Source organism: Pseudochaenichthys georgianus, chromosome 11 (assembly GCF_902827115.2).
Source record: "Pseudochaenichthys georgianus chromosome 11, fPseGeo1.2, whole genome shotgun sequence".
In the NCBI taxonomy this organism is placed as follows: domain Eukaryota; kingdom Metazoa; phylum Chordata; class Actinopteri; order Perciformes; family Channichthyidae; genus Pseudochaenichthys; species Pseudochaenichthys georgianus.
Genome location: NC_047513.1, coordinates 25,418,906 through 25,438,867, shown reverse-complemented (window position 1 = coordinate 25,438,867; position 19,962 = coordinate 25,418,906). Strand labels below are relative to the sequence as shown.

Below are 19,962 nucleotides of genomic sequence, written 5' to 3'. Positions count from 1 at the left end.
CAAATATTTAAATAATTTAAAATATGAAATAAAAACAGCACTTTTTAAGAAGCTGCAACTGTGAAATATTTTTGAACAAACTTCTTTGGTTTTAGTGACTTACGTATAATGTGTGTGTGTGTGTGTGTGTGTGTGTGTGTGTGTGTGTGTGTGTGTGTGTAAGGGGTGGCACACTCAGATCACAGTGTATCGACAAAGGCACAACACATTAAGTCAGTGGTATCTGGAACTGAACAATATATTATTTTACTTTAGGATCAAAACAACTTACTTAACTCTCGAAATGATATTACATTCATTTCCACATCTGTGTAATCCTGACCACCTGAACTGACACCACCATACAAACTCAAGTGGGAAGTTATCCCCATGCCTTGTAAATATGAAATGTATACATAAAATATACATAAAAGTTCAATTGCAGTTACTGTCTCATCTGTAGTTTTACACTTTGCTAAGTCATACCACATATTTGAAACCCATGGAGAGGAAGAAGAAGAAGAAGAAGACAATAAAAAAAACGCAGACTGGTTAAAATATGACTAAATCACTCTCCATGTTCTCCATGTGCATGTTGTGTATTTTCGTGCATGTTGTGTATTTTCCTGCAGTTTGTGTATTTTCCTAGGTTGAGCGTATACTGTATGCATTTTGTTGTGTCCTCCCGTCCAGGTCGCCAACCATGGGGAACCTCATTAAGGTCCTTGGCAAGGATTTAGAGAACTGTCCACATTTTTTCCTGGACTTTGAAAGTAAGTGAGCGTCCGGGGTGTGTGCACGTGTCTGTGTGCCTGAAAATGTGTGTGCACGTGTGTGTGTGTGTGCAGCGGGGGTGTTCAGTGGGAGGTCGCCTGGCGGGTGGGGGGTCACAGGAGGAGTATTTGGATGTGAGCTGCTGCGTTGTTGATGGTGTGATGGAGTGTTTTTGTGGGTGTGGTTTGTCATTATCACACGCTCTCTAGTCCCACTCTCAGAGCCCTCTGCTGCTGAAAGCTGTCTCTATGATGGTATAAATACACGGTGCGTAGGTTTTATAGTGAGAAAAACAAGCTTCAGTATGAACCAAAAGCAGTTGTATTAAAGAGAGGACTTTTTATATGTTACCGCTTAAAATGATTTACTTTTAAACAGTCAGCTTAAACTCCTCAGTGTAAAATGTTTATTTTATGGGATTACATTTGATTTATTATTTCTCAACAACCAGGAAATGGAAACACATTTTATTTGAGGATTATTTCAAATTATTTGACCACGATACAATCTCAAAAGTCATAACTGCATACAAACTATACAAGGGCTCCATTAAAAACACATTCGATCCGATGCAAAATCAGGTTTTTGAGTAAAAATAATAAATAATTATAGTATTTTTTATTTTATTTTTTGAATTAATTTAATTTGTACTCCAATTATTGTCCTTATTATTATTATTATTATTATTATTATTATTATTATTATAATAATTGTGTTTATTATTGTATTTATTATTATTATTATTATTTATTTATCTTTATTCCTGGGTTAATTTGCTCAGTTTGCTATAAAAAAATAATAACACAAAATAATATATTGAAATATATTAAAATGTGCCACAATAGGAGGATTACATTCTAAAATGTACATTATTTAACATCAAATTCTACAAAATAAAATGTAAGTTTAGTTAGACAGTCTCTTCTCTTGTTACCAGTCACGTATTCTTTATAACATGTTGACCTTTTTAAACTTGAGGATTGCCATCATCATGATAGGCAAGGCAAGTTTATTTATATAGCACTTTTCAACGCAAGGCAATTCAAAGTGCTTTACAAAAAAATTGATAGTAATTATGAATCCAACAAGTTACTAATACTACCGTAGGAGTGGGATTAAAGAAGCTCTGTGTCCACGTTGCCATGCTTCACCCAGGACATACATCCACCATCCCAACAGCCGCTCATCCAGCCCCCCACCCCAACACCTTCACCTCTCACACACACACCACACACACACACACACACTGAACACACGCACAACCCCGACACCCGTCCCCTCATCACCCACAGAAATGTCCCCTCTCTCTGTTCCAGGGGGCTCATGGGAAACCTCCTGAAAGTGCTGGCTTGCGCCGAACTTGAGCATGGCCCAATAGTTTTCCTTGACTTTGAACGTGAGACCATCCGCTTCTTATTTTTTTGAGTTGTCCTTTTGCTCTTTGTTGCCTTTCTGCTTTGCTTTCCCTCATTCCATCCATTTCAGCTGGACATTGAGTCATCTTTACGACGTCGTCGTCCTCCTCCTCCTCCTCCTCCTCCTCCTCCTCCTCCTCCTCCTCCTCCTCCTCCTCCTCCTCGTCCTCGTTTTATCTTTTGATTTCTGCTCCAGGGACTGGCTTTCTTTTTCTGAAGGGTCTTATTCACACACGACACATCTTATTAGACGCAGACAGATGCACAATGGCATGTTGACGCTGTAGCACAACGACAACAATAATGCTTTGATCCCGGCTCCTAAGCTACGAACAAAACTGAGACAAATCTGAAAAGCAAATGCCAGTCCTGTGTGGGTTTCTGTTGCTCGGGGATGAACATAGCTCATCGTCATCCCTCCACCTCCTCCTCTCCTCATGCCCTATTGTGTGCCTGACCAATCTGTGTGTGTGTGTGTGTGTGTGTGTGTGTGTGTGTGTGTGTGTGTGTGTGTGTGTGTGTGTGTGTGTGTGTGTGTGTGTGTGTGTGTGTGTGTGTGTGTGTGTGTGTGTGTGTGTGTGTGTGTGTGTGTGTGTGTGTGTGTGTGTGTGTGTGTGTGTGTGTGTGTGTGTGTGTGTGCTGAATAGTGTGTGTGTCAGAGAGTGAGACTGATAAAGGGAAATGGAAAGAAATAGAGAAAGAAGGGCGCAAATAAAAGCACCTCTTTGCCCCCTTTTCTCTCAATTTCCCAGTCAGTGTATTCTAAACTTTGCAATGTGAAAGTGTCCATCTCAACAAGTCATTTAAAAAAACGTTTGTGAAAGTTTAAAACAACAATCACTGGGACTAACTCAGGGACTCTCAGCAAAAAAATGAATACCAAAAAAAGTCTTCTATTTCTGTTATCATGCCAATCTTTTTCCTCTCACCAAAAATGGACCACAGTGTGCAAACCAAGAGTACTCTTTGAAATCAAATCCTACTGGAGTCTGATTATGTGACTAAATGATTTGTTTCGATGGAGATGTTTCGCGGTGAATCCCAACATATTCTGCTCCTCCTCCTCAAAACACTTTCCCCCTTCAACAGCTGCCTTCCTCCTCCTGAGCCTCCTTCACTGACTGCATGTAAGCGTGGGAGAGCTCAATGCTGGCAGGAGACGTCAGCTGTGAAACAGGCTGAATTGGCCCCCCTTTATTTAATATGCCTGTGATTCATTTTTACTTCAAAAGCAAGTGGAGTGAGTCAGAGTCAGGCATGGCAGCTTTAGATACATCTGTGAGCCCCCCCCCCCCCCCTCTCACCCAGAGACAGTTGCCTCTGTCACACAACTCCAAGTTTGAATCACTGAGCTCTCATTAAACTATAGCTGAATGCTCATTATTATACCACGCTAAAACCTTTTGAAGGATCGGGACACACATATATAAAAAACATTGTGGATACTTTCTTATTTAAAGGTTAAGTCTTAGACATTAAACATGATGCCTCAAAATAGTATCATCGTCTTTTTATTACACTCTACACCCAACTTTTTTCTTAAGGTAAAAAAATTGCTTCAATCACAACAGAGCCGGCCAGCTAGCCAATCAGAGCAGACTGGGCTCTGGTTTCAGACAGAGGGTGAAAAGAGGTGCTGCAGCACAGGAAGTATGAGCCTTTTGAACATTAAAGCATGGACACATGTCACAGGAAAGAAAATGTAAATAAGGATGAATTGAATCCTATTAAAAAATGATCAAAAACTTTAACTGAAAAAAAGCAAGGCCATTTCTCCTACTTCCAGTCGTTATGCTAAGCTAACGTTCTCCTGGCTCCAGGTTTATATTAAGCAAACAGATGTAAGAGTTGCATACATTTCTCATATAAAAAACTAACTACAGATAACTTATTCCTTTAATACTATGAGAAAAAAATGCATTCTCATTTAAGTTTTTTATTGCACTCATATTGTTGTTCGCCACAGAAAAGCAGAAGCAGGTTAGTGAGAAGTCCTCACCAAATAAACCTTGCTTGCTGCGCTTCTGACACGTATAGCACATATCCCATGATTACAATTTCTCTGCATGAAGGCAAGGCCTCAGGGTGCAGAGATAAACTGGGGTGCCATATTAAAAGAGCTGCCAATACCTGAATCACACTTTGTGACGGATGATTGGAGGGGAAACACAATGATCACTCTCACATTACTGTCCCTCTAACACCTACTCCCTGCAGTCTGCGTGCAGCGCGACACATGGGCAAACAAAGCAGAAGTGACTGGGAGGCGCCCTGCGGCAGAACACACTGAGTTTACATATGCTTAGTGAGGGAAACTGGGAAAGAGAAAAGAGTGGTCATGCCCAGCGGTGTTCCTCCCTGCTGCTTGTTTGTTTGAACATTTATCACAATTACACCTCAAGGGCGAGTCTCTACACATTTAGAGAGTGAGAAAAAGATGGATTAGACTGTTACATAAGGGACAATTACCCCTCTCAGAGTGTGTAAATCCAGTGAATGAACAAACACAACTTTTTACTGCGCCTGAAAACCATCAAACTATCAGCTGTTACATCATCATCCAAATAGTTCCCTGAGGAGAAAGTCACTTGTCATCTCCTGGTCATTATTGGCTGACCACACACTGTAATCAAACCTCACTGTGTGACAGAGGGTGACTTACAGGTCTCTTGGTAAATTATAATGTGGGTAGATTGGGGTTGTTCACTATCGTGGCCAGATTATGACATTAAGCGGCTGCAATGTCCACTATCAGGATATAACAGTCACTTTCTTTAACAGCAGTCTGTAGGGAGTGATTAGTTATCTGGCCTTCTCTGCTTTCATCACTAACCTCCTTCTTTCCTCAAATCTCTCATGTTCTCCACTCCCGCCATGTTCCCTTTCCTCTTTTTCTGCCGCCTCCCCTCAAAAAATGTCTTACCTTACATCACACTTTCACTTCCCACTCTCTCTTCCTCTTTCCTCTCCTCCCTCCCCCTCCTCCTCACAGATGCCCAGCCCACGGAGGCGGAGACGGCGGTGTGGAACCAGGTCAGCGCCGTGCTGGAGGAGGCTCATGGGATCCTGGCCGAGCTGCAGTCCTACAACGGGGCGGGCCAGGAGATACGAGAAGTGAGTCCATGAGTGCTGAACATCCATAAAATACAGTTTAGTCGAGCCACTAACAGTGTGTGATTCACATGGCCTTTAATGATGAATAGTTACCAACACAGATAGAGCCTCCCAAGTGTCCTGCTCCAAGTTGAAGGACAGTAAGACTGTAGGTGCAGACAAAGACATGTATTACATCTTTTAAAACAAACATTGCATGCAACATGTTTTGTTTGTTTTGGGCAATTTCATGTTAATTTGTTTCTTGGATAATTTTCTAATTATATAATACAAATATATATTTTTTTCTTATACTTTATTTCACTGCTATTAATATTGTTTTTTTTTTTATTATTGGGTGAATTTGCTCAATTACTATGTGAATATATTTTCAAAAAAACCTTTTTTGTAGTTTTTTTTTGTCAATTTAAACTGTACCTAGTTCTTGGATTTCTTTTGTCATTGACACAAATATGATTTCATTTAGTAAACGATGTCTGACACCAGATGAGACTTCAATTCTAGTATTTTTTTTTAGTAAAACATTACATTTTTGGCTTTTTCATTTATTTATTTAACTGCCAACTATTAGTATTATTATCTTTGTTTGATTTTTGGGGTGATTTGCTTCATTACTCTGGAAACTCTTTACTTTTAACAAACATTTCATGCAATAGTGTGTTTTTTTGGAACTGCTAAGAACACAGAGCTTTATTATCTTCAAGTTTGTATTTTGTTGGTCGAACGCATTATTGTAAGTCGCTTTGGATAAAAGCGCCAGCAAAATGCAATGTAATGTAATATTGTGCTCAGATTCAGACACACATTTCTACTAAGCAGTTCCCTGAACCATTGCTGCTTATTGCTCAGCTGTTAGCATTGTTCTCTAGTTGTCAGCACTTAATAGTTTCCTTTCCTGACTTCCTTATCTTGAACACTGAGAGACCTTTATCAAGCTGCTTAGGCATTCATAAAATGTACCTGGCCAGCAACTATGTTATTGATATTGTGCATATGACGATAGAGTATCTGAGTCTTTTGCTTTATATATGTATATGTATATATAATATATGCATGTTTGATAGTTTGGTTAAGTATATTTAATAATATATATCAATAAGCACATTGATATCTCATTAGATGGCTATTCGATTGCATGTCAGTAAAACTAAATGACGTTTTGCTGATGAATGACATTTGATGGAGAGGATTTGTTACATTCTTGCTATACTGTAATCACTTTAATATGGAAAGGATATATTTCTCTCATAATGTGACATATGGCTTTAAGGACGAGAGGGTAGAGGAGATGGGAAGGTGTTTTATTTTTAAATCCTTCCTGGAGACTAACATCTGTGTTGCTCGCCTTCAGGCCATCCAGAACCCGGGCGACCTCGCTCTGCAGGAGAAGGCCTGGAACGCAGTCTGCCCCCTGGTGGCCAAACTGAAGCGCTTCTACGAGTTCTCCCTCAGACTGGGTGAGCATGGCTACATTCAGTCTATAGAGTCATTCATGGTGATGTAACACTCTCTTGTTGGAGGTCCAATGAGAGCTGGAGTTATAGCTGCTGTAACCTCAATCTACAATTAGTAAGAGCGTTTTCTGCCAACCAATCAGAATCTCTCTCTGAACCTCAAATAAGAGGCAGATTCATGTTAAGGGGATCAAACGTGAGACTCTCGTTGTTACTATGGGTAGAAGTTCAAATTGTCAGTTTCTGCGTACCACCATCCTAATTTGACATGCGATTTCTGTCTGACAGCATTCCCACACACACACACACACACACACACACACACACACACACACACACACACACACACACACACACACACACACACACACACACACACACACACACACACACACACACACACACACACACACACACACACACACACACACACACACACACACACACACACACACACACACACACACACACACACACAATGTCCTCCCAGCCATCTCTGCCGCATCCTGACCTAGCAGCCAGGCAGCCGTTGCTACGGAAACAGTGGTACATGGTCTTCCAGCACAAAGAGAGAGACGAGTGTGAGCAGAAACATTTAGTTGGCCTGACGCCTCTGCTCTGCCATCCAATAATACTTCTGTGTCATGGACATTATGTTCTCAGCTAAGAAAGAGAGCGAGGTAATAATTTAGGATAATGTATCTGCGCTAATGTGGCTAGGAGGTGTAGCACGACAGAAGTTTGTAGACGGTGAATCCATATGGAGAGAAGGGGATATTCACAAAGATCCCTCGCATTCACCGAGTTATTTATTGGACAACAAGATATTTACAGTCAACAATCCATCATATCCTCAGGAGTCAGTGCTTCAGTTAGGGACTTCAGTGCTAACAGCAGGAGGGAAGGTCTCTGGCCTTTTAGATGAAACACTTCAGCACTGTATTTATAGAAGGCCTTGTGCATTTTTAATGCAGAGGAAGGGATGGGGCCCCGGGGGACTTCTGAGGCTTTACACAGAGCCTCTGAGGTCCGGCTCGGTCTGATTTGTTGGAGGCAGCAAAGGCTGAGGTTCAATAACACATGTGACACGGGGGAATGCACGGTCACTGATACAGTGTCCACAAAGAGGCTCAGGCTGTGAGATCAGATGCAGGGTGATCTGTGTGGAGGAAAGGATCAGTATATGTTCATTTAGTTGGTCTGGAAATGTATTTTTAATGCAGATAGAGAGCTGCTGAACTGCAGGACCTCTGGAGCCCGCTTGAGGTGTAAGGTTACATTCGCTGCTTCTAGCATAACTATGGACTGTATATATAAATAGTATAACACAACCAAAATGTCCGACAAACTGTTGGTAGTTCAGGTTGCATTGTGGGTAATGTAAACACATCTCAACAAAGAAGAAGAATAGATAATATAAAAATGATGAACTCTAAATAAGAGTACATTGCTAAAACATTTTTTAAGGGATCACTCTTATGATATAAGTCACTCACCAAATTGCTAGCGGTGTTAGTGGATGATATGTCTCAGTCTGTTCAGTCCCACCTAAGTCAGACAGTAACACAAACGAACAATTTAACAGATTGAGGAAGCGAGCGTTTTTGTGTTCTGGAAAATTAAAATGACTGTTTTTGTCTGGTGGATTTAAAGGAAGCATAGATAACTGCAGCCTTTCCCCATCAGAAAGGAATGTTTGACTGCAAGGTAAATCAGGGAAACATGCAAAATATAGCCTAAACTGGCATTTAATTTATTCGGTTGGCCTTAGTTTGAGTGGCTTAAATAGGTGTTGCAACATTGCTTATTACTATAACTCCTCTCTGTGTCTCTAAACTGAGGGCGTGCACACTCCCACCTACACTAAGAATACATACATTATACAACTGCACATTAAAATGTCAAAACCATCACTTCAAAGCCAAGCAGCCTGACAAAGAAATGTTAAAAGAACTCCACACAGAGTTTTAAAGACATGTCCCAAAGCTTGAGGGCTCCAACGTTCAATTTCTGGTCACATGAAATATGAAACCCTGTTTGAGGGTCTGCTCTCAGACAGTGGTTCAAACAAAGGTCTGTGAAAGTGCCTGAGGCCGGATCCCTCTGCGCTTCAACAGAGCCGGGTCGGTATCTAAAAGCCCAACAGGTATCCAGTGATGTCCAGAAAGAATGTGACAGATATACAGGGAAGGGATTTCATCTTTTTGAACCCGTTAGAATCCATCCGCTGCTGCATTTTTGATTTAATGTGGCGACATGAAAGAGATCAGAGAAGCCAGATTAGAGAGAATTACAGCTGTCTGAACATAAAGGGATAAAAGTCTGCAGGAAGCAGCGATGGAAGAAGATCTTTGACTCAAGTTAAAGCAGCAAAATTCAAATGTAAAATATTCTCTTACAAGTAACAGTCCTGCTTTCAAAATCTTACTAAAGTAAAAGTAGAAAAGGATTGGCATCAAAATAAGTACTTATTTGGTAAAGCCAATTTCAGAATCACAGATTATAATTATAATAATGCAAACATTTCCCAAATTGGGATCGATAAAGTACTTCTTATCTTATAATATTACTAGATAACAACAATACATGTGTAAAAATGTGTATATTACAAGACATGCTACAGATATTAATGATAACAAATATATTATTGCTCAAAATTCACAGTGTATTACAGTAGTATTCCTTAGCGATGTTATTAGTATTTTATACACAGGTTATGCAGTGTTGTCCGTACTGCACAGATTTAAGAGGGTCTTCCTGAGTAAATGCACTTCACCTTTCCCCCCTGGCCGTATGACGTGCAGTTTCCCGCTTGTCGACACTTCAGTGACATTAGTTGTGTTTTCAGAGAACGCCCTGCGCAGCCTGCTGGAGGCGCTCACCAGCCCTCCGTACGCCCCCATGCAGCACCTGGAGAGAGAGCAGGCGCTGGCCAAACAGTTCGCTGAGATCCTGCATTTCACACTCAGCTTTGATGAGCTAAAGGTGAGGGGGATTTATTTATTATTATTAGTATGTATTTCTTTATTCAGTAAAGGCAAAGATACACATAAATGTCCATGTGATGAAATGACAAAACAATTAAATTAAATTAAAACACAAATAATATTATTAAATACAATAAATTAATAATATTAAATTGATATGAAATACATTAATAAAGAAAATTCTAATAATAATAATACAAATACAAATAATAAAAATTATTACAAATATAATAAAATAAAGGAATAAAAAGAATATTAAATAATACAAAATAATAATAATAATAATAAATACTTAAAATACAATAAGAAAATATCAAATAAATAAAATAATAATATTAAATAAATAAAAATAGTAAATCTAGGTTGAAGAAACACACACATGACATGCAGCCAACACTTATTATAATCGAACTGTATGTTAGTGCTAATGTTGTCCCATTTCATGTAGTGTTCGCACAACAAAATTGGCTTTGCAATGTGTTGTCTATAGATTTGTTTGGTGTGATTACCTCAGAGTGACCTTTACTGTGCCGAGTAATCAATATACCGTGAAATAATTTCCTCTCTCACCGCGCAGATGACAAATCCAGCCATTCAGAACGACTTCAGCTACTACAGGAGGACTATAAGCAGGAACCGGCTGAACAACCAGCAGGTGAGAGGATCTGTTTACGCTCAGCTTCCCTTTCCCTCTTGAATCATTAATGATTTAAGTGGAAGTGTTTCTGTCCTCCGAACAACACAACGAGACGGACAAGCAACAACGTGTCCGTCAGTCGAGTTACTCAGATTAGAGCCTCTCTGATTTGACCGACTGGATGTTATTGGATGACATTAATGATTCATGTTTTCTAATGCGTTTTGTATCGGCGCACAGCTGGAGGCGGAGAACGAGGTCAACAATGAGATGGCCAATCGGATGTCTCTGTTCTACGCTGAGGCAACACCAATGCTGAAGACTCTGAGTAACGCCACCACCAAGTTTGTGTCAGAGGTACATTTACAATTTTGATGGATAAGTGTATTTTTATCGAGACTTGGATAACACAAAGAGTTGGCATTTTCAGAGCTGAGGTTGTCAAGATTTAAAGAGAACATATGATACGAAAACGTCAAACTTCATCTTAGTATCTCTCTCCAAATGACTCAACTACCTATTCAAAAGTTAATCATGTTTTTCTTGCCAGCCAATCAGAGCAGTTTTATTGTTTACAGGATGGAGACTCAAACACTTTCAAACAAACACGAAAGAATAAATAACGTTTGCTTTTTTCACATTTAAGTATTCAAACAATTTTAGTAGATGGAAAATACAAGTATAAACCTGAAAATGTGCATTATATTTCACCTTTAATTGAAATAAATAAGTATTGGTTTTAAATATTGCCATTGGAATTAGCCATCCAACGACAATCACATTCAGACGAACAAAATGAATGATAAGTGAAGCCAATATGTGCTAGACCAGAGGACATGAAGACTAGGTACAGAGCACAGGATACACTCGTGAGTCAAATGTGATGCATACTGCACCTCACCATCGAAAATATTTAGAAATATATTTACACTGTGAAAATTATGCTTTCATTAATAACTTTATAATATTCCTTATACAACATCTCCACAATAAGGTGAAGTCAATAGATGCCCTTGCACACTTGACCTTAATTGCAGCATGCAAGCCTTTGGCAATAAAACTTCCCCACCTCTTGACATAAGTGATGTTTGAGACAAAATGTAGAGAACAAGGGGGTCAGGATTGCCTCTTAGCAAAGTTACATTCTTTAAACCTTTCCAAGCTATGCAGATTGTCTCCACCTTGTGGTAGGACATTTTGTTCCCTCAGCACAGAAGCAGAAGACGGTGAATGTTCTCTGTATTTAAATACTGTTATTTTTAGGCATAGGGACTTTTTATCTGTTCTAATTTGTCTTATTTTTGGTCCTTCAGAATAAGACCTTGCCCATAGAGGACACCACAGACTGTCTGAGCACGATGGCCTGTGTGTGCCGCGTCATGCTGGAGACTCCGTGAGTATTTTCCTTCATCCTCCAAAGGTCATACTCTTAGTTATTAATAAAGCCTTTTCTATCCGACACAAAGAGGCATTCTCAAGTGTGACTCACAATTTCAACAGACTTCATCACACTGACATTCACACAGAGAATCATTCATAGTCCTTCACGCTTTATTTAAAATCCTCTTTATGAGTTGTCTTTATATGAATAGAAAGTCATGAGTAATTTTTCAAGGAGATCAGAAAGTGCCTGAAATAGCAGCAGCATTAGTGTGTGACCCTGACTGTTCTCTGGTGTTATTCAGCTGTTTTCTCTTTTCCTCTGTGTGTGTAACAGGGAGTACCGCTGTCGGTTCACCAACACAGACACCATGCTGTTCTGCATGAGGGTGATGGTGGGAGTCATCATCCTCTACGACCACGTTCACCCCGTCGGGGCTTTCGCCAAGACCTCCAAAATCGATGTGAGTGCACACACATAACCAGTGTTGAAGACAGACGAAGGTCTCTGTGACTTCTGCCTGGCAACACTGTTAAACACTTCCTTTCAAATGTATATTTGATTGAATTAGAAACTGAATAACATTAAGAGCCTTCGTTAGGCGTTTTCTGTACGTGATGAAGTACTGTACCTAATAAAATAACATATATATTTAAAGGGGATTGTTTGCAGTTTTGCAATACCAAAAGAGGTAGATTAAACACAAATACTTTTATTATATGTTGTACTGTGAACCCTTGCACATATATTGGACAATTTTGCACATATGCAATTAACTACAACTTTATACATTGAAAAGCTTCTACTTCAGGCATATTTTACGTATTTTTTGTAATATATTTCTCTTCTATATTTATGTTGTATGTTCCTTGTAGAAAGCCTAATTGGTAACAAATCAGAAGTAACCAGAGAGTAGTGCCAAACGATTATACTTTACAGACCATAACACTTCACACCAGAAACATGAATACTTCACATTTTTCGATTATTTAAAACAACTTCTAATAATAATCAGGATACAAAAGATGGCTATCCTGCGAATGGATTCAAGAACAATTACTCACCATTAGCCTTGGTATTGATGCAATGTGTGAAACTCACCAAAGGGTTCCCACAGTAAATCTGATGGGTCTCAAGATAATTACGGAAAGACAGAAAAAGTCAATGTTTTATCTTGTGTAATCTTTTAATAATTGACCTTTTGAAGTTCTGGAAATAGTGGAAATCAAGGAGCCCGAGGAGCAACGATCACTCTTCAAATAAAACTGCTCACAACTCCAAACACAGACCATCACCTGAGAGGAGATAATGCTTCACTTTGAACAAATCAAGTCCCAGGCTCCTCCAACAAAGCAACATAAATATATAAATAAGATATACAAAATTTACAAATAAAAGAAAAAACAATAGAAAAACAATAGATAGTGCAAGAAGTAACAGAATAGGAATCGAGTGTTGCATGACCGATGGTCAAGGAATGCAGAACTATATCCATGTACCAATAGATTAAACTTTAAGCTACCTCTATAAATAAGTGTTTTGCTGCTGTAGTGGAGACGCTGAGCTTTAACTAACACACTCTTTCTCTGCGCAGATGAAGGGCTGCATCAAGGTGCTGAAAGAGCAACCGTCCAACAGTGTGGAGGGACTTCTGAACGCGCTGAGGTGTGTATGAACCAGAAAGAGATACTAGACACAGATTCCCTGAGTTGCTCCCGATGTGTGATGGCCAACGGTGTGTGAATGTGTGTGAATGTTAGGCCCCGTCCACACGGACACGAAACGGGTTGTATCCGCTACAGTTCTCTACCGTATGGACGGTTCGTTCACACGAGGCCGCAACGGAACCGCGGGAAACTGAGCCCTCAAACGGTAACGGGTCCCAAGCAGGGCTCTCGACTAACTTTTTTCCCAATCCTCCCGGAACCGTCCCGAAATACAATCCAAGCCGTCCCGAAATTAATGTGGACCATCCCGAATTTTTTTTTTCTTTTTTTTTCTACATTATCATTAGTTAAAATCATTCAAAGTGACCTTTAACATAAATAAAACATCATACAAATCATTAGATGATAATTCATCAACCTTTTTATTTTAGTAAATCATTCAATCACATAAACAAAGGCCAAATATATTTAAACAAACACACAAACGAGAAAATTACTCTAATATTGAATATTCAAGTCCCATCCAATTATCCAAAAAAATCCAACACTGTGTCCTGAAGACAGAACCCAGAGTAACCACTAACCAGGATGACAGTCTGTAACACAGTCAGGAGACCTTTACAAACGGCCCCGCCCCCTCGCACCCAGACGGGACAGAGAGATCTCATCTGGATTGGAAAGCTCGAAAATACATCAAAGACGCATGTTGTAGTCTTATTGCATATTAGAAACGGAGTTGGTGAAACTAAAACTGCGATATAATGTGTATGTAGCAATAATACATATGACATATATTTTTTAAATGTCTCCTGTACCGATAAAAAGTCTGATAACGTCGGAGTTTAACGTTACCACTGTCTTTAATAATTCCGGCCCGTTTAACACCGGGGCTCGGTACCCATCCCTACATGGGGAGAGGCGCAGCATATTGCTAAGGACTAAATACGATGGAGGGTTCTCATCTCAGCCTTATTACTCATAGGGGATGAAGAGGAGTAAGTAAATAAAGAGGCCGGCGCTCCAGGGTCTGGTTCTGCTGTGCGTTTTTGTGATGTAATGGTAAAACATTTCAGAATTCCTCCACGGGATGTCATTGTACATCACTAAACCGCGAAATACACACACTCAGTACATAGCTAGACCCAGAGCCATATTATATTAATCTGGCTAGACCATAGAGAGCGCGAATTTGCGGACCAGGAATTCGCGGGCACAGCCAGCTGTGCGGCTGGCTGACAGCCAGCGGCACAGCAGTGGCTACATGTGTGTGTATTTCGCGGGTTGCTAAATGTTTTGTGCGTGTGTGTTTATGTTGACAAGGAGGTTTAATAACTGTGTGCTACACAAAACGTGCAGTCGGTTTCATTTTCATCGCCGTTTGTAGTAGAGTTAGCAGGATATTTTTATTTTAACTCTCGTCCCAAATTCGTCCCAAAATTATTTTTTATCCTCCCCGACACTATTTTGTTCGGCCCCGGGACGACGGGACATCCTTAAGCTCGAGCCCTGGTCCCAAGGTGGGTAGATCTGCGGACGAAACGCTCTGGGGGGCCAACCGGCTCCGTGTGTACGTCCTATACGATAACGATGAAGCCATATCCCTGCCTCTCCCCATCTCTGCTGCTCACCCCCGCGCCATTGCTGATGTGTTTCGCCAACAACAACAACAGTGTTCCGAGTGTTTCGAGCCAGGTCCCCGGCATCTCGCAGGACAGTGCACCCAGCAGGAGCCTCCAGCAGACCCCCCCGCACGGTTCCCTCGTCCCTTGGAAGAGGAGGAGAGGTGGGTGTTTTTCATCTGCTGGTGGACTACCGGGGAGAACGTCCTGCTCGGGAGCCAGGCTCAGAGTTAGTGGCAGTGGGTGCGGTATAGGAGTGCGGTACAGGGTGCAGGAGCACACGCTCGCCTCGGGGAGGGAGAAGAAGAGAAACAGAGGCCGCCGAGCAGCCAGAGCCCTGCCTCTCCCACTTCTGCTGCTCACTGCTGTAGCATGGTCAGTAGCTACTGACCATGCTACAGATGTTAGTGCAACATCTACAGCTCCTCTACCACAACCATCAGCAACAAGTGGACATGGAGAACTACATGAACTACATGTTGCTAAATCCAACGCGGAAAATAAACAGAAGGGCAACCAGGTAACCATGGCAACCATGCTCGGAGGGGTCTTTTTCGCTGCTTTTGGTGTATTTTGTGGCGGAAGTACAGCGCCACTTACCGGCCCGGCATATGTACTACAGCGTCTCAAGCGGTCTCGTGTGAATGGACACGTTTCTTGAGCCGATACTGTGTGGACGGAAGACTTTTTTGATATCGAATTCGGTTAGTTTTCGTCTCCGTGTAGATGCAGCCTTAGTTTCCTAGAGCAATTGGTACAGCTCTGTATGAATGAGGTGTGAAAGGGTGAATGCCTTGTAGTACGTGAAGCACTTTGAGGGGTCTTAAGACCTGATAAAGCGCTATATAAGTACAGTCCGTCTCTAGAACATTACAACTTTAACATATCTCTCTCTTCTTCAGGTATACGACACGACATCTAAACGATGACAGCACCTCCAAACAAATCAGGGCCCTCCTGCAATGAGAAGGTTCAGAGAGGAGAGAAGGAGCGCACTTGAAGGAGGAGAGAAAAGAAGACGAGGAGGAAACGAACGCCAGTGTCTGATAAAACCTGTTGGTTTACAACGATCAAAGAAGAAGAGGAAAATAATTATATATATTGTCAGCTGTCCATCATTCTGTCTCTCATTTTGTAAAGTAAGAAAAGAGAAAAAAAGCCAGAAAATAAAATATAGATATATATTAAAAACAAGTGCAACACAAGCGGAAGATGAAACATAAGTAGGACTAGAGAGGGAGTTATATTGCAAAATCTAACGTCAGAAACGACGCAAACTGAAAATGTACAAAAAGAAACAAAAAAAGGGTTCATGTTCCAGCAGTAGTCTGACAAGTATTTTTGCACACAAACAACGCCATGTCCTTTCCCCTGAAGATCTGATCCCAAACTGACCCCTGCAGACTTTCCTGTGCCCCCTCACACACTCGCTTTTCAACTCTCCAGACGTAGTTTCCTCCTTCAGCTGCTCCGACCTCCACCTGCAGGAGAGTTAAGAAGCAATGTGATGGATGCACTCCGGAGATTTGCTTCTTCCCGTTTTGTTTATTTAATACATCGGTGCAGCTGAAGGAAAGGAGGCAAGGAGATGAGTGTTATTTCATCTCCATTATCGCCAAGTTTTCTCCCATCATTCCTATCCATCCATCCATAGGTGTTTCTCCTCGGCACTAAATCTCCATCATATGTGCCCTGACACTGTATACGATCCAGCATCATGTGTGTATGGCTTTACTTGAACAATGTAGTTCACTCTCTTTCTCCATGGTGCTAATGTGGTTTAGATATCACACTACTAGCTTGTTAGATATCCGTTCATTCGTCCCTCTTTTGCACTAATCTCTGAGAACATCTGCGATAAGCTTTAATGTGATTTCACATTAGTGCACAAACGGGGACGAATCACAAGACATGTAAACTCAAAAAAAGGCTTTGTAGGAAACCACAGCACACTTACTTCTTCACCCAGTGCCAAAGCTGATTGGTTATTGCTTTTATTTCATCATGAAGCGAGGATCTGAGGATTTAAGGGGATGAAATATTGTAAAACATCACTGATAGAAGAACACATGAAAGTGCAACACCAACTCATGCACATGAAAGTCAAGGTGATTCACACACATGCATTTTAAAAGGGGAGATCTGCAGTGTAAATATGTGAGGCTTTTTTCAACGGGCATCTACACGGTCAGCTTGGGTCCTCAAGGAACAACATTCATCAAAAAACCTGCATAGAGTTATTTCTTTTAGTACGAGGTTGTCTAAAGAACCAAGTAATTGAATAAGTGAAAATAAAAAACTGAGATTAAAAAGAAGTGCTGTACTTTGGATGTCTATAGCCCTTAGTCTAATTTAATTTGATTTTATAATATATTTTCTATACAGGGGTATGTGCACAAGCATAGTCTGTATAAATATATAGATGGCATGTTGTAAAAGTTCTGACAGAAATGTGTAAATAAGGTGTTTTTATTCATTTTTAATTGTTCAGTGACGCTGGAATTGGGTATGTGTTGTCTCTCAGAATTACCATGCGTTTGGCTTGGACCATCGGACTTGCCGTAGTCATAGGTTTCAGAAACTCAGCTTCATTATTGCAGATGAACCAGAGGGAGGGGGGAGCGGGGTCAGGGGCTATCCATTTGCTTGTTATTTTGTACATTTTGTGCAACAATAAACTTGTCATTTATTACATTCAAACATGACGTTGTGTGTCTGTAGAGCTTCAGATCTCTGTCTATGATGTTAGTACATGCAGTATAATGTAAATGTGTACGTGTGGTGTAAAGCTGGAACAGTTTTTGTATTACATTTATCATAAATTCAACAGATTTCATACATTACCCACAATGATTGGCATAATTTCAATAAATATGACTGTATTTAGTTTAGTAAAACTTATTCTGGAATCATAATTCACACAATGCAAGTAAAGCACATTTTTTAGGGGTTACTGTAGGTTTGCAATTTTTCCAAGGCTTTCTTAAATCAATACTCAGGTGCCAAATTCAAGACTAAATCAGTTTTTCACACTATTTTTTCACGTTTTCATACTAACTATTATTTAAGTTAAAGGTCCCATGTCATGGCCATTTCTACTGATCATAATTCCACTGTTGAGGTCTACTAGAATAGATTTATATTGTGCAATTTTCCAAACTCACATTGGTTTCTCATACAGCATCTCTGTATAGTATGTGCATTCACTCTCTGTCCTAAACGCCTTGTTGCAGCTCCTGCCCCCCCCCTGTGAACACACACACACACACACACACACACACACACACACACACACACACACACACACACACACACACACACACACACACACACACACACACACACACACACACACACACACACACACACACACACACACACACACACACACACACACAATGTATACATCACTTCAGGGGACATTACATTGACTTACATGCATTTCCTGGAGACTTATCCTAACCTTAACCAGAACCAACACATGCATTTTACGGAGCTTTTATGATGCTTTTAAAAGGGTTTTTATAAGGTTTATGTTTACGGAGGTTTTTAATGTTTTTTAAACACCTATCTACCGAGAGCCAGTGCACCACGCAGGGCTCCTCCGGAATTTAATGATCCCCCTCATGGGGACCTCCAATTTGTCCCCATAAGGGAGGCGAGTCCCCACACGTGACTGTGTAAACAGATTTAGGTCCCCACAAGTATAGTAATGCTAGGACACACACACACACACACACACACACACACACACACACACACACACACACACACACACACACACACACACACACACACACACACACACACACACACACACACACACACACACACACACACACACACACACACACACACACACACACACACACACACACACACACACACACACACACACACACACACACACACACACACACACACACACACACACGTAACGGCTCCGCGGACGTCACGTCACTATACCCAAATACGTCACCCAAGGAGTAAACAATGGAAAAGAGAAATGTCCAACGAGGCGTTCTGGGGCAGCACAGACAGGTCTTTTCTGTGTTAGTTGTACTCGCTACAGGGTGTACTTTGAGGGTGTGTGACTCCGCAGACCGTTTACATGCAGACAAAGCTTCATAACAACAAGGGGACGGGTAATAACCGGAAAGGCATGACATGGGCCCTTTAAATGAAACCGTTAGCAGAGTGATATTTAAATGACCACATCTATCTTTCGTATGAACACATTAAGCTAAGGAGAGTTGTGGAAATTGTTTACTGATGGATTGCAATTTTTTAATTAGCACAATATATTTGTAATAAAACCACTTAGAAATCTATTTTGACTTCATGAGAATGATATCTCCTAATGGTCTTTCAATGTGAGTGATGACAAAATAATCCACAGTCCTCATGATGTGCAACCATGTCTTCAAAAGCCATGAAGCTTTCCCCACGAAGGGAAAACACATAATGAACATCAGTATAAAACACACGATGTAAACAGTCAGAAAAATACCAGTTTACATCCTATGAATGCGGAATAAAGGTACAATACATAGGGCCAACATCTACTTTATTTGATCAATTCAAACTGAGAGACCCCTTATAATAAATTAAGATGAACTAAAACATATTCACATCGTAAGAAATCTCCAGTTTGAACAGGATATCCTTAGTATCTATAAAGTGTTGCAGATGTGTGGTTACTGCACAGACAACATGAACAAGTATCTGCATGTTGCTCTCGTTTCCTGTCCCTTTTAAAAATGGCATCAACTTATTTAGAACAAAAGTGGTTTTCGTCAACTGAGGACGTAAATGCTAAATTAACGAACAGGAAACTAGATATGACTCTTTGATTAAACTGCTTACTGTTCATTTTTGAGACAGTGAAGAGGTGTCAAATGCCCCCCAAAAATGGAAGGAACCACTGGTGTAGAA

General features: G+C 40.5%; 1 protein-coding gene across 5 annotated transcripts in view; it reads left to right on the top strand.

The window, feature by feature from the left end:
• fam49al (family with sequence similarity 49 member A, like) overlaps positions 1–17,727 on the top strand; it is a 43,180-nt gene extending 25,453 nt beyond the window's left edge. For 2 of the 5 annotated variants that reach the window (XM_034094183.2, XM_034094182.2), the window contains 10 exons: positions 2,070–2,149; positions 5,161–5,282; positions 6,634–6,739; positions 9,585–9,721; positions 10,301–10,378; positions 10,601–10,717; positions 11,674–11,753; positions 12,078–12,204; positions 13,336–13,406; positions 15,930–17,727. In XM_034094183.2, coding sequence (XP_033950074.1) covers positions 2,077–2,149; positions 5,161–5,282; positions 6,634–6,739; positions 9,585–9,721; positions 10,301–10,378; positions 10,601–10,717; positions 11,674–11,753; positions 12,078–12,204; positions 13,336–13,406; positions 15,930–15,993 — 975 coding nt within the window. In that variant the 5' untranslated portion in view covers positions 2,070–2,076 and the 3' untranslated portion in view covers positions 15,994–17,727. Of the gene's footprint in view, positions 1–666; positions 753–2,069; positions 2,150–5,160; positions 5,283–6,633; positions 6,740–9,584; positions 9,722–10,300; positions 10,379–10,600; positions 10,718–11,673; positions 11,754–12,077; positions 12,205–13,335; positions 13,407–15,929 lie in introns of those variants that run through there. The other 3 variants (XM_034094185.2, XM_034094186.2, XM_034094184.2) reach the window with 2 other exon arrangements.
• Positions 17,728–19,962: the final 2,235 nt, after the last annotated feature.